The sequence below is a fragment of the Ictalurus punctatus genome, chromosome 14 (assembly GCF_001660625.3).
Source record: "Ictalurus punctatus breed USDA103 chromosome 14, Coco_2.0, whole genome shotgun sequence".
Classification (NCBI taxonomy): Eukaryota; Metazoa; Chordata; class Actinopteri; order Siluriformes; family Ictaluridae; genus Ictalurus; species Ictalurus punctatus.
Genome location: NC_030429.2, coordinates 5,743,532 through 5,770,581, shown reverse-complemented (window position 1 = coordinate 5,770,581; position 27,050 = coordinate 5,743,532). Strand labels below are relative to the sequence as shown.

Sequence of the window (27,050 nt, the reverse complement as noted above, 5' to 3'; positions counted from 1 at the left end):
TATTCTCCAACCTCATCAGGCATTATAGGAGAACAACTCTTAAGAGCTGTTATCTTGCCAAAGGGAGGTAGCACAAAGTATTGACTAAAAGGGTACCTACATTGTTGCAAATCTGTGTATCATTCGTTCGTTTCATATTCAATTAAGAACCAAATATCTGAAAATGAAAAAATGGCTTATTATTTTGTTATTCATTTGAGGTGTAACCCTCAGAGAGGGCTGCAGAAACATTAACCGGTTCCTGAAAGCACAGTTATATACAGGGTAAACGTTTTTAAAATAATCCTTTACAATCCTATAAAACTTGATCAAGTTTAAAGAGACGCGATAATAAAAATATATTTAAAACGTCTACTAAAACATATTTCAACACTCACTAGCTCACAATTATGATCAACTGATCTTACTGTAGAATTTTACAGTAATTGCTGTTCAAAGTCACAAGATCTGTCAATATAATTGAGCCTGGAGGCTATTTTAACCTGTTTAAATCCCTGATTTGAAAAAAGAGTGTCTGGTTTAACTGCAGTTAATGTTTCTTCAGTCCTCTCTGAGGGTTACACGTTCGGCTCCCTTAAATACCACGAAACTCTCCATGTGCTTCAGCAAACAAAGACCTTTTTTCCAGCACAACACTTGAAGAACCTTTGTGGTCGTAGCCAACCGAAAAAAAATAAGATGTTCAAATGAAACCTGACATTAGACCCATTTTCTAATTTCTGATTTTTAACTTGAGAATGAGACTGAAAGAATGGAAAACAACTTGTAAATGAATAATAAAATAACAAGCCATTTTTTTCCCCCATTTTCTGATATTTGCTTCTTAAGTGAATATGAAAAGAACGAATCATACACGGATTGTTGCACATCTATATTTAACAAAGTATTTTGGTGAAGGTTAAACGATAAAGATCATTTTTCACAGCCTTCTTTGCTCATATTTACTAAGGGTGCCAATATTAGTGGAGGGCAGTGCAGAGTACATGCCCTGAAAAACAACAAAATCCCAAATCTTCAGGAAATCCGAACAAGCCCATTATCAAAGCACAAACAGCGCTGGAGCTGGGGGTGCTGCATCTATCTGGACTTGGTTCTATCTTTATACACACGCTGTAGTCATTTTCACATGATACATGATTTAATGGAGCTTGTGTTTCCTCAACACAGTATTTCCTCGAGTGCTTTCTCAATGTCAGTTGAGAAAAATGCTTCCCCTTCTTGCTCAGGCACTGGATTTTTATTTTGGATCATGTAAATGTTCTGGAAAAGGAAAATTAGGGAAAACATCTGTCTTCAAATCCTTTAGAGTACACCTGGGTTAAGTGTGACCCTCCTTTCGTTCATGTCTCTCTCGCTCTCTCTTGCTCTCTCTCACACACACACACGCACACACACACACACGCATGCACACGCAGACGGGTACCTGTAGAAGTACGAGCAGCCGCGGACAGTGTTGTGGCTGAAATACTCCTGCGACTTCTCATTGCCAAAGTCCTCTAGTGGATCCGACCACAGAAGATCACACATGGGACCAAAGGCTGGAGGCTCTTTAAACCGGTCCAGCTGGAGCACAGAAACAGAGAGAGACAGACAGAGAGAGAGAGAGAGACACACAGAGAGAGAGAGACAGACAGAGAGACAAAGAGACAGACAGAGAGAGAGACAGAGAGAGAGAGAGACAAAGAGACAGAGAGAGAGACAGACAGAGAGAGACAGAGAGACAGACAGAGAGAGACAAAGACAGAGAGACAAAGACAGAGAGACACACACACAGAGAGAGAGAGAGAGAGAGAGAGACAGAGAGAGAGGGGGGGGGGTATTAATTTTTCATACCTCTTACATTATCATACCAAGACTAACATAAAATACACACAAACACAAACACACACACACACACACACACACACACACACACACACACACACACAGGTATAGTAACATCCAAGATGCTTGTTTTTTGTTTTGTTTTTTAAATGTATTAACTACTATGAATTATTCATTATCTATTAAGTCTGGACCTTTAAAGGGGTTCAAACAGATTTAATCCTGGATTTTAAAGGAGATTTAAAGGAACTCTGCTTACACCTGCACTACAAAAAATGATATCTTAAGGTAGGTTGCCAGTCATTGTACTATGAAGTCGCTAATATGCGTTCCGACTACTGGTTGCCATAGTAACATTTATCATTGCGTGGCGCAACTAGCATTCCACTTTTGCCAACAAACCAGTTTTCTTGCTGCTAAAAATGAAACGTTCTGGATGGAGAGTGTTTGTATATAAAAGTCACCAGTGGACAGTATTTTATATATGCGCATCATATCCTGCTGGATGAAGGAGAAGCAGTGTGTGCTCTTTGCTGTCGCGGTCATCTATCTGCGGCGAAAGCAAAACCGCAAGCGCCAATTAGCTTATCTTGCGGCCTTAGTGTGTTTAAAGCAAAATAAAAGTTAGCGAGCACAGGAGGCTACGCATCACATGTGCTCTACTGTCATCGCTCCCATTGGTACTGTAGGAACTGCACCAAGTCGCTCCAAATTTGCATAAAGTGAAACTATTCTCAGCTCTGTCTCGTCGCTGGACACGCCCACGTCTAGTCACAAAGGGTCGCTGTTGCTCATGTCGCCGCAAATCGACAAACGGTCTCCGGTCGCTGCATGTGTGAACGCACCTTCCGCACAGAGGCGTCCGAACTTTTTTTCAAAGGGAGCCAGATTAGACCAGATCAAAATACCAGAGTCACCAACAATATTATTTTAAAGCTCCAGTACAGTGAGTTTAACTTCAGTGGAATAACTGTAGCAGGGTATCACGTGACAGCTGCAGTCGTAAGACACGAGATGATATTCGTACATTTGTGTTTCTTTTTGAGATAAACGACACCGTCCACTTTAATTAAGGGTTCTTTCAAGAATTTATGACAGGTTTCCATGCTTATTAGTGGGAATCATTGATAAAAACGTTCTTCTGCCAGGACAGCTTCCAACTGCTGCCAACTGCTGTTTCGTAATATTTCATAATATGAAATTCCTTAATTACCTCAACAGTCTCTTGACACACAAGAGTCACACATTTGATACGGCTCTCGATGAAAAGGTATTTTTGTCTCCAGCTCTTCTGAAATTGATTTATTTTGTCCGTAGCCGTGACTAAATATCATTCAGTAAATAAATTTGTAGGTGTAGTCAGAGAAAACAAGGCAACTTAGCTATGCGTGTTAAGACAGTCTGCTGCCACCTTCGGGTGAAAGAAAAAATTGCAATCTGTCCACGGGCCGCGTTTTGTCTTTGGATGGCCCTGTCTGAGCAAGTGAAGATATCACGTATCAAGGAGAATAAATATTAGAGATGCACCGATATATCGGCCAATAAAGGCAATTTTTCATGCCATCGGCCAATAGTTTAAAAACATCCGATGGTCAGGGCCGATTATATCCTGTCAATCAAAAGAGGGCGGGAAGACACATGGATTTCGTGCTGTGTGTAAAGATGATGTCTCTTGTGTGGAATGACGACAAAACTGCAGTTTGTAATCTCTGTAATCTCTGCACCGCTAAAATTATACACCGGACGCTGCAGCAGTGAAGCGGGAGTTTCGGCGTCGGGTCTAAATGTATTTTTTTGCTGCGCTGCTCGTGCTGAATTAATACGACAGTACACTGTTGAAAGATGAATATGAGTTGACAAAAAAGTATATATTGCACAGAAATATATATTTGTAGAGTAGTATATTTCATATCCAGTTATTGTTAATATATAAAAAAAAGTGTACATTATATATTACCAGTTTGATGTTAATGATGAAGTAGAAATGCTTTTGTTTGTAGTGAGTGAACGTGAGACTAACAGGAGGTTTTTTACAATTCAATCGATGTTAATATGAATTAACAACATTCAATAAGTTAAGAAATCTTACTTTAATCTTCAGAATTGAGTTCATGTGTTAATGTTAATTAGAGTAATGTGTTTTCTGTTTATGAGACCAGTTACTGTGAAACAACTTGTGGAAAGTTAAAGTGTTTATTTGCATTTCTTTCAGAATTCTTTTAATGATTAATTATTATTAATTTAAAAGAAGGCATAAAAGGTAGAACCACCATACTATCGGTATCGTTATTGGTATCGGCCGATATCACTCTGAATAATCGGTTATCGGCATCGGCTGAGAAATTTGGCATCGGTTCATCTCTAATGTTTATTTCTAATATTATTATGATATCATTATTTGTTATTATTATAACAAATATAAAACCATTACGCCTCTTTCTAGACGTATGTACTAATTGTATTATTTTATAAAGCTTATTCATTACTCTTATAGATCGTATTGATCTTATGTTTCAAAACAATCTAGAAATATTAGTTGGATTTGCATATATTTGAGATATTTCCACTTGCTAAGTTTCAATATTTTGCAATATGGCTGTTTTAAATCTGGTCTTTATCCTGGTAAGAGCTTAGCCGCTTCTAATGCATTTTTGATTATCCTGCATTGAATCTGTTGAACTGTATGACACAAAATATCCAAATAAGCTTTCTGCCCTATCGGTTTGGGAGTACTGAACTACTTCGTAAAGCAAGGCGAACTTCAGCTAACAATCAGTGTGAAGTCTTGCCAACTCTTGAGTGTGTGCAAGTTCCGTGTAAACCTCCAGCACACGGATCCTCAAACCTGTCTCCAGTCCTGTGTGTTACATTTATAACATTTGAACACAAACATCCTGTGTTGTTCTGGTTGTCTTACGCAAAAGACGGTTTGCAAAAGTTCTGCGCTTTTTTGTTTTTATTTCTTTTCATCTCAGTGGAAACTCTGGCATTTTATTCTGGTAATTGATCTTTTAAGAAAACCCTCTTTAGAATGTTTAATAGCAAACACTACACAAGAATCTAAAAGTAAAATTGGAGTGCATTGCATTGATTTGTAATGTTTCGGGAGACGTTTTGGTTCTCGGGTAAGGCTTGGAGAGACAGATGTATTTGCCCAGACCTGTTGAAGTGGTTCGAGTGATCACTTTTAATTTCCTTTTTCCGAAAATATGTCTCCAGTGCATTTACACATGCACTTTTATGATAATTCCATTTTCAACACACCATCTTCTTTCAATAGTCATCTTTTGCGTAAGACCATAAGGTTTTTTCTTTTTTACTTTGAATTACATATAGTCATGTGAAAAAATAAGTACACCCCATGTAAACTGTTGTTTTTTTTGTTATTTTGCATATTTAGACAAGCAATCATTTGATCCTCTTTGAAAAATGCCTATTAATGCACTATTAATAAAGATGATACACTCCATCAAATGACATTTTGTAGTAATTTTCACAATTTAAACAAAAAAAAAAAAACAAACTGATCAGTCACATGGGAAAAGTAAGAAATCCCCTATACAAATCCATAAAATTGGACTCAGGTATTAAAGATCGGATGCCAGTGATTAGAACCTGCTTAGGGAGTGCAGGTGGAACCGATCTTATTTATACGCCTCTCATATCTAGTGTCTGGTGTTCCCTTTGTTATTGAGGTGTGTGGTGTCATCATGCCTAGATCTAAAGAGGTCTATAAGGCCTTTAGAAAAAAAGGTCATGGATGCCTATGAGTCTCGCAAAGGATTTAAAAAGATCTCCAAATTATTTGAAATACATCATTCATTATGTAAGGAACATAATCTACAAATGGTGCAGATTTCAAACGACTGCCAATTTGTCCAGGACTGGCCGTCCCAGAAAATTCAGCCCAAGAGCAGACCGTCTGATGCAAAAAGGAGTCTCCAAGAACCCCAACATTTCATCACAGGATGTGCTAGTAAGTCTTGCAATTGTTGGTGTCAAAGTGCATGCTTCTACAATCAGAAAGAGATTACATAAATTTGACCTGCATGGGAGTCGTGCCAGGAAAAAGCCTTTGCAAGACTACGGTTTGTTAATGAGCATATTGGCAAAGACCAGGCCTTTTGGAATAATGTGCTCTGGACAGATGAATCAAAGATAGAGTTGTTTGGTCACAGTAACAGCAGACATGTTTGGCACAGACCAAAGACAGCTTTTCAGGAGAAGCACCTCATACCAACTGTGGAGCACAGTGGTGGAAATGTTATGGTTTGGGGTTGTTTCTCTGCCTCAGGGACTAGATATTGATTCAACTATGAATTCTTCATTATATCAAAGAGCGTTTGAAGATACTGTGAGGCGATCTGTCCGAAAGTTGAAGTTGAACCGAAAGTGGACCTTTCAATAGGATAATGATCCTAAGCATACTAGCAAATCCACCAAGGAATGGCTCATGAAGAAGAAATGGAGGGTTATGGGATGGCCTAGTCAATGACCGGACGTGCAAGAAAACCATCAAACATCTTGCAACTGAAAGAATACTGCACGGAAGAGTGGTTTCACAGATGTTTCAAAGATGATCAAATGTTTGCTTGTCCAAATATGTCAAAAAGAAATAAATACATAAATAAATAAAGCCAGCAATTCCCATCAGGTGTACTTATTTTTTCACATGACTGTACCTTGCAAAATGACCTTGGATGTTAGACACGTAAATAAATAAATAGATTTGCATTTCATGCAGCAATTGTATATGCATGTGAGGAATCAAAGCAGATATAAGATGCAGGAAAACAAGCAGGCCTGAATGATTTATTAATTTTAATGGACATAAAGGTCAGTTTACTCTGTGCAAGAGATGTTATTCAGAGAATAAATCCATCTGCATATTCATGAGCGTGTGTGTGTGTGTGTGTGTGTGTGTGTGCGTGAGCACCTTCTTGATGTCATCTAACGTGTGTATCTCGGGTGAGAGACCACCATGCACGCACAGAAACTGCTGATTCATCAGAGCTGCCAGCGGCAGACAGTCAAACGCATCCATACACGCATCGTACACCTGCTCGGAGTATTTAATTTTACCTTAAAGGTGGACAGAAAGAGAGAGGGAAGGGAAGAGAAGAAGACGGGGGAAAAAAACCAGAGTGAGCTTTGAAACATGCAAACGCTCTGACTTGTTCCGAGGCTGTATTTTTCTCTCTGTCTCATTTGTACACAGAGATCCTGCATAAATTTACACTTTCACAGAACACTGTTAATTGAGAGAGATCGTGTGTGTGTGTGTGTGTGTGTGTGTGTGTGTGTGTCTGGGAGACAATCTGTACAGTCTCAACTTCGCCATCCCAGTGCCACCCCATCTGTTCTGTCATACCACTGCATCACTCAGCAACACACACACACACACACATCCCTCCATCTCTCGTCCTGTTTCTATGGTTTTCTTACACTCATGGAGGTAATCATGTATGGGTTTTTTTTTTCCATATGTATTTAAAGTTGTGTGTTTAGTATTAATAAGGGAATAATATATATATATATATATATATATATATATATATATATATATATATATATATATATATATATATATTTACACACAGGCAAGTTTCACACTGCAGCAGTTTTGCCAAATTCTTTCTAAAACAAACAAATAAATAAAGAAAGAAAGAACAATCATACAAGAAAATTGAAAACATGACATGCGAGTGTCATCGCATCATAAAATAGAAGAGCCAATCAGTTTACAGCATGCAAACCAAGACCATGAGGGTGTTTCCTATATATGCATATTAACTGGAACTGGTTTTCTTGATAAGAGACACCTTTTCTTTTGTAGAAACCTCAACATCAAGCAATGTATTATTTAGCAAAGCAGAGATTATGATGTTCAAAACACCACGTTTAAGAAAGTAGAGTGTAACACACATTCAGTACTGTTCATCTGAAAAGATGGAGGTCTCTTTAACTGAGGGCAGCCCTTTTCAGGCCAAGAGTGTGTCCAATGAAGCCTGGGTGTGCATGTGTGTGTGCATGTGTGTGTGTGTATGTGTGTGTGTGTGTGTGTGTATGTGAGTGTATGTTCTTGCACTTGGCAGATGGAAAAGGAGGGCGCCCACTCTTTACTGTCCCATCAGGGAAATCACACTCGCTGACTCCCTGGTCCAATCATTAACGAGCAAATTAATTTGCTGCTAATGCTCTCGCTCTCTCTGCCTCATTTGAGAGAGAGTGATCTAGAAAGCATGTCTGAGACAAAACATGGAGCTTATGGAGAGGGTGAGGGAGCGAAGGGTCCTGAAGAAATGGTGGGATTTTGGAGGAGAAGGGGACAGAGAGCAAAACAAGAGTAGTGATTAACCCTTAACTGCTGAGATGTATACGTATGAGATGAATGTATGTCGCTCTGGATAAGCGCACCTGCCAAACGTCGTAAATGTAAATGTAAGACAGGATAGACAGACAAATGGAGTGACGAATGGACGGATGGATGGATGACGCATGAGGACAAGATTTTCAATGGATGGATAGAGTGATGGATACATTAATGGATGGACAGGAGGAAGGGATACATAGACACATGCATGTATAGACTGAGAAGACAGTTGGATGGAAGGATGGATGGATGAATGGGTGGATGAGTGGACATACAGACAGAGAAGAGTTGGTGATGGATGGATAATTAGAATAGGATGAATGATAGATAGATGATGGATAGAATTGCTAAAAAGTTGGATGAACGGATGGCTATATGTAGACTAAGAAGACACTTGTGGATAGGCACTTGTGGACAGTTGTTGGATGGAGAGAATAAAAAAGGGATGGATGGGTGGAAAACGGACAGATGGATGGATGAGCGTGACTTATGACTGTATGGTTGGACAGGATGTATGGATTGACTGTGAGAATAAAAAAGGGACGGATGGATGGGTGGAAAATGGACAGACGGATGGATGAGCATGACAGAAGACTGGATGGTTGGACAGGATGTATGGATTGACTGATGGAGAAAATGGAAGAGTGATTAGATAGATAGAAGGATGGACAGCATAGATGGATGGATCTTTGTCAGAAAGTCATCTGGCTGTAAAAAAAAAAAAAAAAAAAAAAAAAAAAGATAAATGGACACAATGGGCTGATGGAAAAGTGATGCATTGTGGGTAAACAAAACAGTGGAGATGGATAAAAGTCTGACTTGCTGTTCGACCAGGAAACTAAGTGAGTAATTTAGCGAATAAATAAGAAGTGTGCGTCTTTATACTTACATTCTTGTTTGAATGTGAAATATTCAGTCAAATGTCTACATTCATGGTTTCCCCGCAGCAGAAATAACGTCTTTGGGTAGAGGATTTTCAGTGACCAGAGATACAAAACACACTGAGAGAGAGAGCGAGAGAGAGGCACAGAAATTATACAAAGAGCTGGTTTCATTTCATCTTTATATTCGGTTATGAATTCAATTCTCATTTGATATTTTCTGAATTGAAAGTACTAAAACTGCCCGTACAATCATCTTTAAATACTTATTTCAGCATAGGACTGCATGATTATGGCCAAAATGATAATCATGATTATTTTGATCAATATTGAGATCTCGATTATTTATCACGATTATTCATTGATTTTAGGGATGACATATTTTTTTATTGCACTTTCACATTTAAATAAAGAGCACTGCTTTCACCCTCCATGTTGTGCTACATTCCTGCTAATGTACGTCTCCTTGTTCGACGCGAAGTATTGCGTGAGTTTTCCGTGTAACGAGCATTTGTTCATAGTTTTGATCTTATTCTCGACCTCGTTGTCTGATTCTAGTTTATCCTTGTTTATGCCCGTTTGCCGATCGCCTGAACTTTTCTTGTTTTTGACCACGCTATTGTCTCACGTTCTGGATTTGTCTGCCTTTCTTCAATAAAGCTCTTACGTGACAGTTAGCAACCACCTTTTTCAATACAAGTAAAAGCTTTTTTTTTTAAATCATGAGTGGGGTTTTACTGGCGTATTTTACGTCGTAGAATAAAACGTGAAAATATTTTGCGCTTGTGTTCACCACAGACCTTATTTCAGGCTTTTAACCAAAATCCCACTGAAAAAACCCATTGACTCGGGACGATGGAACCGAAGGGCTAAAATGCCAACTTGTTTCCGGGTTTTGATGTTATAAAATGATGTCATCCCTGCGCCACTCTATGGTGATTGGCTGTAAGTTTAGGAAGCGCATGATTTGACATGAAGCGGAGTTTTCTATAAGCGGAGGACAAACTTTAAACGTCAATATCGCAGTCAATCATATTCATGTAATCGTGGGAAATCAAAATTGTAATCGAGATCGATATTCGATTAATTGTGCGGCCCTATTAACAGTCAGTTAAACCAAATTTTAATGGCTTCAACTCCATGAACTAAAACTATACTACATACTATAGTCCTACTATAACATACTATAATGTCATTTTCTAGTAATGGCTACAATTTCTGGTTTAGAAAGCGAGTTTTCTAGTCATGTCTAGAAATTGAGTTTAATCTTGGCTATCTTCAACTGTTAAAGCCTCTGCCATGTTTTCAACATCACCCACTGTAATGTTGGAAATTTCTGAAGTTTTTCCATCCATCCATTTTCTGTACCGCTTATCCTACACAGGGTTGCGGGGGAGCCTGGAGCCTATCCTGGGAATTCAGGGCACAAGGTAGGGGACACCCCATCGCAGAGAACAATCGCACTACGGGCAATTTGGAAATGCCAATCAGCCTACAATGCGTGTTTGTGGATGGGGTGGGAAACCCCCAAAGCTTGGGGAGAACTTGGAAGCTCTATGCACACAGGGCGAAGGTGGGATTTGAGCCCCCAACCCTAGAGGTGCAAGGCAAACATGCTAAACCATCATGCCCCTGTATATCACGATGTACATGCTATCTAATCGAAACCATGGGATTTTATGATTCTATCTGACTTTTTGTTGTTGTTGTTGTTGTTGTTGTTGTTGTTAAAATGATGTAACATGATTCAGCCTGAATGTATCTGAGAGGTTTCTCACCAACGTATTGTTTATAAAATTGTAATGATTGTTTATAAAATTGTTATGATTTTTCATATAAATCATATAAATATTTCAAATATAAAATATCATAGTACTACAAAGAGAGTCTAATCATTTTGGTGAAATCAGTATTAAAAAAATGCCTAGAATTTGTGAATCTCAAGCAAAAAACTATTTTCATCGCTGTCACCTTCAAGTAAATATTAACATTTTTTGCTATTTAAAAAACATAAAGGAAACGAAATGGGGTCAACTGACATCCATTGCTAACTACTGAACATAAGGTTTAACAGAGCACTAACCTGACAACCACAAACACATGGTTTACTAGGTAGGGTGCCTACACAGCGTGAGTGTGTGAGAGAGAGCACTAACCTCGATACTGAAGTAACCTCGGTCCACGTAGTCCCCTAGAAAGAGGTACCGCGTTGTAGCTGGAGAGCCTCCAACCTCAAACAGCTTCATCAGGTCAAAGAACTGCCCGTGAATATCTCCACACACTGCAGTACACACACGATATCAGAACTGTATACATTTCAGTTGAAGAAAACCAAGCCAGTAATCGTTCTCAAATTCTTACTACGTCGAAATGTCCATACAAACCAAATCTCATCTACAGAACATATTCATCTTTCATACCACGGTACTGTTTACATTCTCTGCTCTGATTGGTCAGAAGGTGTCGATTCATTTTCTATAACAGCAGCTCTGGCAGTAGTTCTGGCTGCAAGGTTTATATTGCTGGGCTTGTCCTAAGACGTCGTCATTTGTATGGTGTTTTTATGGTGAACAGATTTTTAAAAAAAGTATGGAATTGAAGACGTAGTGTGAGGAGACGTTTATTTAGCATTTTTGGAAGGAGTCTCCAGTGTCAGTGCTTTTTAACCATCGGAGGTAAAGCTGTAAATCCTTCAAAGTCTTCTGCCACAGGACCTTTCCGGTTTCTCGCTAACATGACAAGCAGCATTCTCTTATCTTATTAACTTCATAACACGTAAGTGATAAAGGTACTAGCTGGTTTTGAAGACATTCCACAACGTTACACTTTCAAATGTTAAAACTTAAACTTTAAACTATAAACGATAGAAAATGTGATGAGAATAGAAATTGTAATTGTTGGAAAATTGCCAACAAAAAAAAACATGCTTTGAGACATGCTGTTATTGGAAAATAATCAACTTCAGGGTGGGAACAGAAACTCCGCTTTGTGTCGGATAGCATCGCACCACGACGTTGATGATTTTCCTATAATAGAATGCCCCCAGGTGTTTTATTCCTTACTTAGTGCATACTGGCTTCTAACAGTTCACAGTACATCATTGATATCATTTCCCCTTTTAAATATGGTTTGACCTCCTAATTCAGGGCTGCTGCATAAAAGTGTGTATGTGTGAATCAGGTGATTAGTCTCTCTAATAAATCGCTATCCTCTCAGTACACTCTTAAATTTTATTTATTTTTTTTAAAAGGTTACACTCAATATCCTAAAAGGTTTAATTGTTTTATCCATTTGGGGAAACCCCTAAAGGTTCTACATACAGGGTGTCCCAAAAGTCTCCATACAAAATGTCTTTTCATACTTTGTTATATATATATATATATATATATATATATATATATATATATATATATATATATATTTTTTTTTTTCTTTCTTTCTTTCTTTCTTTCTTTCTACATGTCCTTTAAGAACGCCTTCGACAGTAGAAGTACTGAAATCATTCGCATGGCTGGATCAGGAAGCTGTCGCAAGGTTGCGATGGACTTTAACAGGAAACATGGCAAACACATCACACACGACTCTGTTTTCCAAACTTATCAACAAATTTAAAAAGACTAGATGTGTTGCGGACTGACCGAGACGTGGACGTCCAACAACGTTCACTGACAAAGGCATAACCGACGTAGTATGGAGATTTTTGGCGCACCCTGTAGAACTCTACTAGAGAGAGATTACATTACAGAAAGTTAAAGTCCATATAAAAGACTTTGATTTTTTAAAAAAAACATCATTGAGGAACCATTTTCTTCAATACCAGCACTTTTCCTTTTGCTGTGTCTTTAGTTATCTTTGTTACTGTAACACAATTAGCTATTTTCCATAATGGTACCTGTTCCAACAGTGTAGTGGAAATGCAGGACAGGAACTCACCCTGAACCCCAGTGGAAACTCACCTTCTAACTCGAATCTGTACTCTACTGTAATAACCTATTCGACTGATCGGCAAGATATTTCCAGAAATGGAAACCAAAACCCAGAGAACCCAGTTCCTGTCCTCCTACTGCTTCTACATCAAAACCAGACATCACTCTCTCCCACCAATGTTCAGATATCAATCAACGTGTCTGGATCAAATCTAATAAAAACTAGAGTTTTATTCTAATTAGAATAATCTTTTAAATAATTTAAGAACTAAGTAGTTATATGTTTTAGGACTCCTGTAAACTGTACAAAGTCTATAAGAGCCTGTAAGTGTGTAAATCTGATATACAGTATTCTTACATGGACAAAATAATATTCTTACACTAGTGGTACTATACATGTAAATGGCACTCCATTTCAATCATTTGAGACAGTCCTTGCTACAGAACCAAAAGACCAGAAGGTGGAGCTGGAATTAATCTAACTCCTCATTTAAAGTTCCCCGTGAAGTGCCTTGAAACGTACAGCGTTATTCGACGTAATGTCCATTGAAACAGGAAATCAGGGTGGAATATATCGAGTGGCTCCTCCCCCTTGCACTTACATCACAGCCCGGGCTAAGCTGTACTGTACAGTTAGCACCATGGATTTTTATCACTTCGGGGGCGGGACACTTCAGATTCTAGAGAGCGTTTGATTGGACAGAAAATCTAATGAGAATCAAAATTGTTGATCCGTATCGGTGACTGTCGATATTGAATGCGTATATCTTCTAAATGCGAATTTTGTCACTGTTTTGGAGCGCACTAACTTATAGAAAACCTTAAGGCTGACATAATCATACTAAAAGCCACAAAACTTTTTGATTTTAAGTGTAACATTAAGCCTAACCCCTAACCCACAATGTGCTTTTCAATGCGTAATGACAAACACACTTATCCAGCCTGAGACAAACTTAGCTGTCTCCATGCTCCGTCTTTTTGATTCGACTCCACCCAGTAAGGAGGAGCTAAATCAGGGCTGACTCCACCCCCTGGACTTTTGGTTCTGCAGCAAGGGGCACTTGAACCATTTCCTTATGTAAGAAATAAAACACAAAGGTGCTATTATAGGAATAGAATCAGCAATGGAGTGGCATTTTACTAACACCAAGTGTTTCATTTCTCTCACACCACATCAATTTGCCAATCATTACACATTTTAAGTTAGAAATGAATGGCACTGCACTGTAAGAAGAAAGTCCTGTTAGAATAGATTCTATGCCATTTAGCATTTGGCAATTTACTTAAAATAGTTTGAAAACTAATGCTCAGGACATATGTGTCTCTGTGACCTGTAACGGGAGCCTCGATGTCCAGCATTGTCTTCTCCTGTCGCAGGATGGAGGCTCCCTCGTTGATGATGCGCAGGGCGACAGGTTCCTCCACACGGCCCTCTTTAGTGAGGTGAGCCTTCAGCAGGTCCACTCGTGGCTTTCCCTCACAGTCGAACACCTCCCGCATACTCAACCTGTGGCTCAGCGGGAACGGGACCGCTACAGAGAGAGAGTGAGAGAGAGAGAGAGAGAAAGAGAGAAAGAGAGAGACTGTAAAAAGCTTGATTGGTCCACTGGCATCAGTGGCTTTAGTTTAAAAATAAAAGCTAATTAAAAAGATAATCAATCGACCTCATCATAATTAAAGGTGCAGTTTGTGATTTTAAAAGTGCTTTTACACCTGATATAATCACATAATTTTAAAGATACATTAGTAAAACACAATATTCACAATACTGCCCTGCGATCAGAATCAGGATATTCTGTTCATTTCAGGCTTATGCTTGCATTTTTTCTGGCCCAGAAATGACATCATCTGGCCAGACAGAACAAGGTGGTGGTGGCTGGGGGTGTGTGATTATATCAGGTGTAAAAGTGAGTTTAAATTGGTAAATTGGCAGTGCTGTCTACGTGGGAGGGGCATACTCTTTCTGCCCTGTCAATCACAACACTGCTAGCCAATCGTGGGCGTCTGTGAGTTCATGTATGCGGAAGAGGGTAGATTGCGCTTTGGCTGCGTGTGAGTCATACTGCAGTTTGAAAAGATGTGTTTGACTGTTTTCATATGTCTCAGGAAGCACACGTTCTTCTTCACCCTCCCTGGTTGGCGGGTGTTGTATGATAAGAGAGAGCTGGCTAGTAGGCGGGAATCATCAGGTAACCACAAAAGGAGAGGAAATAAAAGACAGAGGTGAGAGGGGGATCATGAGTAAGCTCATCATTTTTATTTTTATTTTGATTGTACTTCTGCCTGACAGACAGCAGAGGGCACTAACAATTATAAATAGCCCCTTTAAGGGCAAAGAAGGAAATGTGAGGAAGAGAGAACAAGTAAATATGAGAGTGTCCTGATCACAGAGATACAATATACTTAACAAGGAAGACAAACTGAAGTGTATGATGTTCTACTCACTATTTGGCTAATTAGATTAGCACACAATAGTGTAAACGTACTTCAAAATACGTCACAAACTGTATGTCTGTATGTAAGGATGCAACTTTTATCATGCTTTACAACCGTAGCATGGTATTATATTAAAAACAATACTACAGGTTATTAAAAAAATGCTACATTTTCTCTCGTTTCTCAGGTTAGATTAAAACAAAACCCTTCACAGACCATCATCCCAACTCGAACGCAAGAGTAGTGGCAACATTTTGAAGTGCACAAGACAACATTATTGGGTATGTTGAATAGTAAAACATATTGAGGTGAGCATCTCTAGACAACTCATGATTCAATTCGACCAGGATCTCACTTTTTGATTATTTTTTTTTTATAATGGGCGACAATATTTTTTCCAGTATTATATATACACTTTCAACTTTGCAGGCTGAATGTATTTCTTAGAGTGATTATTTTTCATCAAGAACATGAAAAATTATGCATAAGCCTTTATGAAAGAAGAATCTTTTCCCTATCACTGATAGTATGCCTGATTAGTGGCACACGCTCACTGCTTTTCATAACACTAGAAACTTGGCCAGTGGGAGAAAAATAAAAGAGAGGAAAGATCTGCAAGAGTGAAGAGCCAAAAATAAATAAATAAATCCCCACGTTCGTATGTTAAAGGTGCCATGTTCTACTTTTAGCTTTAAACGTGTTTAATAAACGTTTGCACTAAATTACCCGCTGTGTATTAAGTGTTATGTGATATAATAAAACTTGCTCTGAATAAATGGATTTCATTTACGGAATTACAGAAGAACGACTGAAGAAACAGAGAGGGGGGAAAAAACTGGAAAGGAAAAGGTGGTGAGCGAGAAAGCAAACTGTGACAGGTGTTACCAGGGCAACGGTAGCCAAAGGCTAGTATGGCTTTGGTCATACACACAGAAACACACACACACACACACACACACACACACACACACACACACACACACACACACACCTCGGGGGAATTTCGAGTCCTCAGTCCAACTACTGGCATGTTTTTGAGAGCTGGGAGGAAACTGGAGAACCCAGTGGAAAAACCACGTAGACATAAAGAGACCATGGGGCAAAAACGCTACCTACTGAACCACCGTGATGAACGGTTAAACAAATCACGAGCGTGGGCGTTTTTATTCAAAGTTGCCTGTGAAGTGCAATAAAGCTGTCATATCCAGTAACTCGTCTGCTAACACACCACACAGTCACCTCACTGTCAAACATATCAGTATCAAGAAGGGATAAAGATGCTAGCCAGGGTCTTGTTTGTACAGGATGTGCTATTTCAGAAACTTTCTCTAAGAAAAGGATAACGACTCAGGATAACGGTCACGTCGACCTCCAAACAAATGAAAACAATAATTTACACAGTGTACTTGTTTAACTTTATAAGTACTTTATTACATCATTTTTGGACAACCAAAATACACACTCTAAACACTTCTCTTGTACGGTCTTATGTAGCTTTTACATACTGATACGGTATAATCTCCATGTTAATACAATAGAAATACAAAAGTGTTTGTATTTCTATTTAATGAGTTTCAGATAAAACTAAATATATTTACCTATTTACCTTTTGTTGAACTTATATATTTTACTTAAGTGGAAATTCTGCCCTTAATTTAAATATGTTGATGTATGAATTACGTTTTTTATACTCGGCAGTAAATTAGAGCCTGGTGTGCTAGGCTTATAAATTTCTGATGATGATTTGTCCACTTCTGGGTTATGAACGGAATAATACATGATCCACGCCTGGGTATTGTGATTCAGCCTAATGTAAAGTATATTTTGTTATTCTGCTAATACCACTGCCATTTTCCAACAATTACAGTGTTTCATTTATTAATGAATGACACATCACTCTTTCTAACTGTTAATTGTTATATTTATGGATCGTCGGCGCGACAAGTTAGTTCCTGTTATTGCTTAGGTTTTAGCTGCAATAAACACTCATTCTCTCATCAGTCTCTCCTTTTCTCTATGTCTCTCAAAAAATATAGCTTGTCAATTTACCGGAAAAAAAAAGCAGAAAGTGTAAACTCTTCTGTCCTGAAAAGGAAACTTCACAAAGCACAGTGACTGCTGCAAAGTGCTGATGAGCCACAAAATTCTGGAACCAAGATTAACCCAAGTGATGGAAAGAAGTAATGGATCTGCTCATGATCCAAAACATAAGACAAAGTAATCAGTGAAACATGGTGGAGGTATTGTCATGGCTTGGGTTTGCATGCCTGCGTCTGGAACTGGTTTGCATGCCTGCTTCTCACTAATCTTTATTGATGATGTAACTCATGATGGTGGCAGCAAATGAATTCATAAGTTTACAGAAACATTTTGTCTGCCAATTTACAGAGAAATGCATCCAATCTAATTGGGAGGAACTTCATTATGCAGCAAGACAATGATCCAAAACACACTGCCCACACAACAGAGGACTTCATCACAGGAAATAAGTGGAGGGTTTTAGATTGACCAAGTCAATCACTAGTCCTTAAACCAATTGAGCAGCATTTTACCTCCTCAAGAGGAAACTGAAGTGAGAATGATCTGACGTGAGAGTGATCTGACGTCAAAGGTGCCATGCTCTAAGTTGTTTAACATTCTAAATGAAGCTGAAATTCTGTTCAAGCCCAAATATCTTCAAGGTGTAGCGACAAACAATACAATCGGCTTTGCTGTTCCAATACTTTCGGAGGGGAATGAAATAGGTTTTTACCTGTTTATTATTAGTCTTAGATTATGAGCAGCGTCTTCAGGATAAAATCCCTGCATATTATTATAGATCAATAACATTTAAGAACGAGCGCATTAATATTAACCTATAGTCCATGTTGCAGCCGGGACTACAGTCCGAGCTGTGCTGTTATAGAACAATAATACACACCTTCTAACCAATCAGATTCGACAATTCAACCACGCTGTGGTGTAAATATGTAAACCTGAACATGTGCTTTTCAGTGGTTGAGAGAAATCCATCCATCCATCCATCCATCTTCTATACCGCTTATCCTTTTCAGGGTCACGGGGAAACCTGGAGCCTATCCCAGGGAGCATCGGGCACAAGGCGGGGTACACCCTGTACAGGGTGCCAATCCATCGCAGGGCACAATCACATACACACTCACACACCCATTCATACACTATGGACACTTTGGACGCGCCAATCAGCCTACCATGCATGTGTTTGGACTGGGGGAGGAAACCGGAGTACCCGGAGGAAACCCCCGCAGCACGGGGAGAACATGCAAACGGTTGAGAGAAATATTGTTTAAAATCCACCACTTACTGTAAATGTCCGAATTGAGACATGTATACGTATACTCACGTTTATCAGTATTTTCACTAATGCTGATTCAGCACCGAGACTGAAATTCCTCATGAATATTGTTTTAAGTACAGAAGACATTTGATTCATTCAGTAATAATGTTTTTCTTACGACTTGCTAAACAGGAAGTGACCTAATATTGAAAGGATTTAAGAAACAGAATACCTGTTTGCAGCGAGGTTTGTAACATCAAGCAGATGGAAGTGACACTGTCAACAACATCAGGCACGCTCTGAAGAGTCTTAAGGCAGAGAGTAACTCACTACTTCTAGTCCTAGTATGTCTCCGTGACCTTTTTTCCAAACCCTTTACTGAACAAATACGAAACATTTGCGCTAATATCGTCTTTTGAAAGTGAAGAGAGGAAGTGCGGAGGTCAAGAGGCTTTTTATAGCTTTTAATATCCCACACACATCACGTTTTATATTAACACTACAGAAAATCCTTTACACAAAATCCTTTAGCAGTGGACACACACACACACACACACACACACACACACACACACACACACACACACACACACACTGAGCTGTCAGAGCCAGTGGCGTAGCACAGGCTGCTCTTAATTTCAGGTTCAGAGTATTGAACCAAGACTAAATATATGACAGTAGAAAAGTATGGGATGCCTCTATTTGTGTCTATTACTGCTGAATATTATTATATGCTGTAAAATGATGTCTTTGTTGAGAGATCGTGGGAAGTGGGCCATCTGTGGATGTGTATGAGTGAGACGGGGATCAATAAGTGTGACACACACACAAGCACACAGAGAGAGAGAGAGAGCGAGAGAGAGAGAGAGCGAGAGAGAGAGAGAGAGTGATGGTGCATTACTGGGATTTGATCCGGCTCTACAAATAAAGGCAGAGAAAATGGTCATACAGCCTCTTATCTGATTGTGTGTGTGTGTGTGTGTGTGTGTGTTTGTGTGTGTGTGCGTGTGTGTGGGTGCATGCGTGCATGTCTTTATTTAGCAGTACGGCCGCATTACTGAAGTGCAGTATACAGCAGAGGGCTCTTACATAACATCATCTCCTTGAGAGCTTGCACACAGAGACAGTTACACACAAACACAAACACACATACACACACAGAGCGCCAACTAAACCACCGCCACACGTGCACACAAGCACGCACACATATGCAGCTGCCCTACTGCATCATTAAACCCAGACACACACACATACACACACACACACACACACATGGTATCAAATAAGCATTTACCACATATGGTTACATGCAGCTTAACAAGCACAAAACAACGGCATTGTATGCATATGGAAATACTTAAAAGGGCAGGAAATGATCGACTCATTCATTTTATGCACTTAACAACCGTATACATGCTCATTATAATTGAGATAAATGTTAAATTCCTGCCTCATCCTTCCAGGAGGTGGGGTCTTCCCGTGTCCTTCTACTAGAGTCAGTATTTTTATACGATGTCGTGGTTTCCTGAAGCTGCTCTTCCAAGTGCGTGAAAACGTTTTTTTTCCCCCCCATCAGAACAAAACGCTCTTTCAACAAATACATGATCCAATATTTTGTTATTTTCATTACCAAGTAACTTGTATTGTAGCTACTTCTTGCCAGAGTGCCAAACAGAGAGCTGGCGCACAAGCAAACAATCATCATAAAATAGTCATGAGTCATCCTACAAGTCAGACAACCACCATTTTGAAAAAACTATACAAAAAACTACCTATGGTAGCTGGTATGAGGGGTTTGTGTCACAGTTTCTAGTCTGTTAGTTGGATAACTTGGCTGTTCCTTCTTCAGGAAGAGTGAGAGTTATATCGTACATCGTAACAGTGAACGATACCGTCTCCTCCGAAACTATCGGAACGGCAAGGCTTATTCAGTTGTTTTTGCTGTAGACTGAAGACATTTGGATTTGAGATTGAAAGATGAATATGAGAAGGGAGCTTTTATTTCCTGGTATTTATATGTAGGTGCGTTAAACGACATAGAGCAAAGCACATTTGGTATCAGACCATCCAATTTGTAGGCGAGCAAAAATACTGGAACATGTGACTGACAGGTGTCTTGTTACCCAGGTGCGTCCGGTTTGATTGATTGCAAACAATTAATAGCGCTGGACATCTACTCTTGGCTTTAGCCTTCAGATTCACCTGTGAAGTCTGCTTTTGTTGTTAAAAAGGATAAGCCAACATGAAGATCAGAGAGCTGTCTATGGGAGAAAAGCGAGCCATTTTGAAGCCGAGAAAAGAGGGAAAATCAATCAGAGACATTGCACAAAGGAAAAAGTTGCAGAGCCCCTCTATATTTGAGGATGTTCCTTGCGCTCCTGCTAAAGGAGCGTGACGTTACTTAGTTCACACTTTGGTTAAAGCAAAATATAAAATTCAGTCAGATAGCACTTGCACTGCTTAAAATGTCGTTTCCATGAAGCGTTTACTCTACTGAAAGACAGAACTCATTCGTTCGTGTTGTACGCAATGGTTCAATGTATGTTTGTGTGTTGAGGGCCCACAGTCATGAACTTGCCTACTGCCTCACAAACCCATGTGATGCTATCATCTCCTCACAACCTCACAAAGTACTAACACGCAATAGGAAACAGACACAGGAACACAATCAGGGTATGAACAGCTCTCGATTTGGATTAGTACCAAACTGTCTGGTGGAAATGTGACATAAGTCAGTGAAGGGGTCCAAACAATACTAAGAACCTGTGTGTGCTACATGTGGGTTAGTCTCAACAACAGCATTATACAATGTTACATCCTAGGTAGTGGGCATATATAGTAATATTGAAGATCCATCCATCCATCTATTTTCCGTAGACAGGGTCGCAGGGAGCCTGGAACCTATCCCAGGGAACTCGGGGCAACAGGGAACTGAGGGTGCCAACTCACTGCAGGGCACAACTGCACAAACACTCACGCACCCATTCACACACTACGGACAATTTGGAAATGCCAATCAGCCCACAAAGTACGTATATCTTTGGACTGGGGGAGGAAACCGGAGTACCCAGAGGAAAGCCCCAAAGCACAGGAAGAACATGGGATTCGAACCCCCAACCCTGGAGGTGCGAGGAAACAGCGCTAACCACTAAGTAACTAGGACGATATTGGTTTTTAAATTTAAAATGGTTTCAGGAGCATAAACTAAAAAAAAAAGATGCTTGTGTTCTGGTGTTCTTCTGATTAAAACTAGCCCCAAAACCACAGTTTCCCCCACCCACAGTGTTTGATTGACGGTGCTATGTTGTTGACACACTAGCTGGTGAGTCAGACGGTACCTCTAGGGAAATCTTTCACCAATAATAACTTGATATTAAACTTTTACATTCTCTTCAGTATTGTCCTTTGGTATTGTTCCAGCTTCTTGTAGTAATGGCACTGGCACATGAGCTGCCACATCTTTCACCTGTCACTGTTGGTTTCAGCTCGTTAGCCATTATTACTACTGTTTGGTTTGGTATTTATTTGATTTATTTGTCTGTATATTGACATCTTGCATGATCTATACTTCGTTGTTTGTTTTTGTTTGTTTTTTGTTTTTTTATTTTTACAACTCATATATTCTCCCATTCGGACTCAAGGTGCTTGCCTCAGAGGTGCCTTTACACATTCTGACTGTTTACCGCTGTTATTTAATTTAACAGACACAACTGAAGGCAGAAAGACCCGCCATCAAGCATCTCAAAGCATCTCAAAGGGAGGAAACTCAGCATTTGGTGATGTCCATGGGTTCCACAATTCAGGCAGTCATTGACTGAAAAGGATTTGCATCCAAGTATTAAAAATAATCCTAACGTCAATGATGAGGTTAGTTTGTCCGATTACTTTCGAGCCTGTGAAAATGGCGTTCAATGCAATATTTTTTGTTAAACCCCTTGAAGTAAAGCTGAAAGTCTACGCTTCATTCACATCTCAATTGGTTCGTTTCAAATCCATTCTGGTGGTGTACAGAGGCAAAAACGACGAAAAACTGGGTCGCTGTCCAAATACTTATGGACCTGACTGTATCACGGGAACATTTTCTACGCTTTACTTCCATTAGGCGTTTTGCATAACATGCAAATTCAGTTGCGGAACATGTAGCCGCATTTGCATTACTGTGCAGTACAATGTACTATGGCTGCCATCATTCAAATGCAAATGTATAGAAGGAAATATTTAAGATGCATTGCCATGAATAACTAACTGCAGTGCTCAGGGTCAATGACCTCTCGTTTATGAATATTAAAAAAACATTCTTAGAGCATTTGCCTCCATGCTTGTTTCTCTCTCTCTTTCTCTCTCTAGCGTTCTTTTTCCTTTTTTGTCAATGGTCAAAGGCATATATACAATATTTAGCTTTGTATTTATGGCAGCATGACTCACCGCGCATGAATCTTGCGTTACATAAATAGAAAAACAATGTCTTAACAAGTATCATTCTGCCATATTGAAATCTTTTAACATTCTTGTTCACATCCTCGTCCTCTGCCAAAAAAAATCTCGGTCGCAGTTGCATGTTTACCGTCATCGAGATACCGCTATCAATTAATCGCTGTGTGTGGACGGAACTGTGTGGTTATGATACTTGATTTTGGGGAACGTTTTGATTATTCGATGCGTCTTTTATCACCCTAACCAATATAAATTACAAACCGATTTCTTCCTATTCGCTATATACGCTCACTATACAGGGTATAGCAATGTATAATGCTGGACGGTTGGAAATTGTTAAATATTTACGTATACTGTACAGTTATATGACATTTACGGCACGTACATTATTACTTTTTTAAATATTTAATTATATAATTGATACTTTTTTTTTCTTTTTTTTTTTACACATGAGAAAATAAAACATTATTACAGATTTATATTGAGGCCCAAAAATTTGTATTTATTTATTTATTTGTTTGATTGTTTAACGGGGACAATGCAGAATAACACTGGTACAATTTCAAGCAGCCGATGCACTACATACAGGCTTCTAGCCAAAGGCTAAATTGCAGCCCCAGTCCCTGGTTAAGATTTAAGAAAAATGAGCTCTTAAACATTCAGATGTAGATTTTCCCTTCGAATACATAAATAGAACACATTCTGCCAATCCTAATACTTATATTATATTTAACCAATACACTGTAGTAGATGGCAAAATGGTCAAAACAGTATTGATATCTGATCCTGTTGTGTGAGTTTGTGTTTTGTTAGCCATGAGCCTTGAAGCCACCCTGTGAAGCCCCTCATCCCCCCCCCACACACACACACATACACACACACATACACATACTGGACACCCGTTCTGCCAACTTCCATTTCTTCAGCATGCCCTTTCCCCTTGTCACATCCTTTAACGTCTTTATCACACAGCCCTCAGATGACTCTGTGTGTGTGTGTGTGCAAGAGCATGAGGTCAGGACATCAAGACTCTTTGCGTATGAGGGGCTACGGCCTCAGGCCTGTGAGACAGATGCTGAGACTCGAGCGCAATCTGACTTGAGAGAGCACACAGCCATAAAGCTCAAGACACATTCACACACACATGCATTACAATGAGAGTGATACAGTTCATGTGTAGTAAATGACCTATCTTAATACCCGAGTGTAGCATGTACACAGAAAATAACGACGGACACTGTAGAGAACCCTGAGGTACACCTTTTAGAAAACAAAGATTGTTTCTACAGCATGGGGTTAGTGCAGATACTCCAGATTTAACTCATGAACAATTTGAAATGCATGCAGTAATACTCGATCTGTTTATTAGAGCTAACAAGTTGACATTATTTATAGGTCTACTTGTTTTCGTGTTGTTGGGGTTTGTATTAATACGGTCACCACTCAAACAGACTAACAACCTAATAATACAAACTCAATAATATCAGTCCTTCCAGGATTTCCCGATTTCGTGATCGCAGAAATGAACACAAAATCAAGCAAACGCCGCGATATTCAGAGGAGCTCGCAATTTTACAAAATTACCGCAGATTGTCCGCAGATTCGGGCCGAGACGCGTCATGTGACGTCCTCACAACGTGCGTTCAGCCAAAGCCCGCTTTGATTCACGTGCGTCGAACATGAGTACTGCTAAAAGGTCGCATTTACCAGCAAACATCACTTTGAAAGACCGTGAGAAACAATTTCGCCATTTCAAGTCATTTTCTACTTGATTTACTTGAATACTTGATTTGTTTAATTTCGCATGTCTTACAATCCTGTATGGACTGATAATAAATATAATCATTTGGTAATGGTGGGTCGTGATTTCCATCACTGTGACTAAATAATAAAAAATAATCAAAAAATCACGGTTACGACCCCACCCTGCCCTTCCCCCGGCTATGCTTCACAGACCCCTAGGCTGGCTACAGTAGCAGCCAATGAGGTAGTGTACTTCTGTAAGTGTTGTCTCTCGATATACACTTTGTCTTTGTATTGTTAACAAGTTATAATTTGATCTCAAAACACACTCACACACACACACACACATACACACACACACACACACACACACACCAAAGCCTCACTCCGACTCGTTCTCTTTCTAACCTTGACCTGAGTGTTTAAGCAATCACAAACAGTGCCGGCAACCCCACATTCCCTTCTCTCTCACTCTCTCTCTCTCTCTCTCTCTCTCTCTCTCTCACACACACACACACACACACACACACACACACTGAAAGGACTTTTCTGGTGGATGCTGAAGCCCCACCAGTACTAGCACAGATAATGGCCTAGAATTAGACTTTGGGAAAGTAGGGCACTGACAGGCTCGCTCTTGTTCCTGAACCCCTGAGATACGAGGGGAGGGACTCATCCAGGTCACAGCTGTTATACAGCTTCCCCATCTCTCTCTCTCTCTCTCTCTCTCTTCTCCTCCTTTTCCTTCTCCTTCTCTGTCCTTCTCCTTCTTTCTCCCACTCCTCTTTCAGCATCTTTCATTTTCTCTCATTTTACTCTAGTTCTCTATTTCCTCCTGAGAACTCTCTCGTCACATTTCCACAGGTTTGAGAGACACTTGTAAGAAACACAGCTGGTCTACACCTTCTTCATTACATCATGGGACTCCTGACTTCTCACACTCTCCGTGCTACACCTCAGCTAATTTTTTAAAAAAGGCATCTATCAGTTTTGGATGATGTGTCGAGGAAAATTTGCTGATCTGCAAAATCAAACCGAATTCTCACACAACAGTCAACGTGCATCAAATTTTAAAGTATAGTAGATCAGATCGGTCAGTTTTGATATCTTTTAGATTTGGACTGAAGCTTCTAGGCTGATATATACTCATATACTTGCTGCACACAACACTAATAATCTACATAATCTCATTTTACCATTAGCAAAACTGTAACATTCCCAGTATAGTTTAAAGTATTATTATTATTATTATTATTATTATTATTATTATTATTAAGATTTAAACCTGTGATCTCTTGACAGTAGGGTAAACACTAGGACAGCCTTTCAGGAGGCGTGTCCCATCCTTTCTGTCCTAGTAACTCTTTTCCACACATATCCAGTGCCATGCTCAGATTGCTCTTCTCCATTCACCTCTCTTCATCGCTCAGCTGGCTCGCTTTCTCTAAAAGCTCCAGCTGAGTTCATGCACATGCTTTGTGCAAGTTTCCATCAATTTATCAGTATATACAGGCTATCAGTCACAGTAACAGTCAGTACTCAGCAATTAGAGCACAACATTTTCCTGTTGCTCTGTGTAGTTAATATATAGATGTAGATATTTCGGCGCACTATTTGAATTTCGTGTCATACTAGCTTCGGCTTGTGCAACAGTGATACTTCTGTGCTACCATTAATTTTTTTTTAAAAATCACAAGTAATGATTTAATCCTCAGTGTTTAATTATCATCATTTCCACCATTTCAGGTTTAAGGAGAGGAGAGGTGGGCGTAAGCGGTGGCTTGACAGTTAAGGCTCTGGGTTACTGATTAGAAGGTTGAGGGTTCAAGGCCCAGCACTGCCAGACTGCCACTGAGCAAGGCCCTTAACCCTCTCTGCTCCAGGGGGTGCTGTATCATGGCTGACCCTGCCAAAGAATTTCACTGTGCTCTAATGTGTATGTGACCAATAAAGACTCATTATGTTATCAGCTATGCAGTCAGGAATTGCTCGCTGAAAATTAACAACAGATTTTAAGAGATTCTCCTATATTTATCAGTCCGTACAGGATTTCGGGAAGTTCTTTTATTTTTCTGCGACTTTTTTCAAAATTCGCACCGCAATATGCTGAATTTCTGTGCTTTTTTTTGTGGGAAACT

At 39.5% G+C, this 27,050-nt stretch overlaps 1 protein-coding gene across 3 annotated transcripts in view; it reads right to left on the bottom strand.

Moving 5' to 3' along the window:
* The window catches only part of ppp3cb (protein phosphatase 3, catalytic subunit, beta isozyme), a 65,954-nt gene that overhangs the window by 24,789 nt on the left and 14,115 nt on the right, over positions 1-27,050 (bottom strand). For all 3 annotated transcript variants that reach the window (XM_017484927.3, XM_017484929.3, XM_017484928.3), the window contains exons 2-6: positions 14,336-14,536; positions 11,235-11,359; positions 9,087-9,198; positions 6,761-6,906; positions 1,424-1,563 (exon numbers count right to left, since the gene is read on the bottom strand). In XM_017484927.3, coding sequence (XP_017340416.1) covers positions 1,424-1,563; positions 6,761-6,906; positions 9,087-9,198; positions 11,235-11,359; positions 14,336-14,536 — 724 coding nt within the window. The remainder of the gene's footprint in view (positions 1-1,423; positions 1,564-6,760; positions 6,907-9,086; positions 9,199-11,234; positions 11,360-14,335; positions 14,537-27,050) is intronic.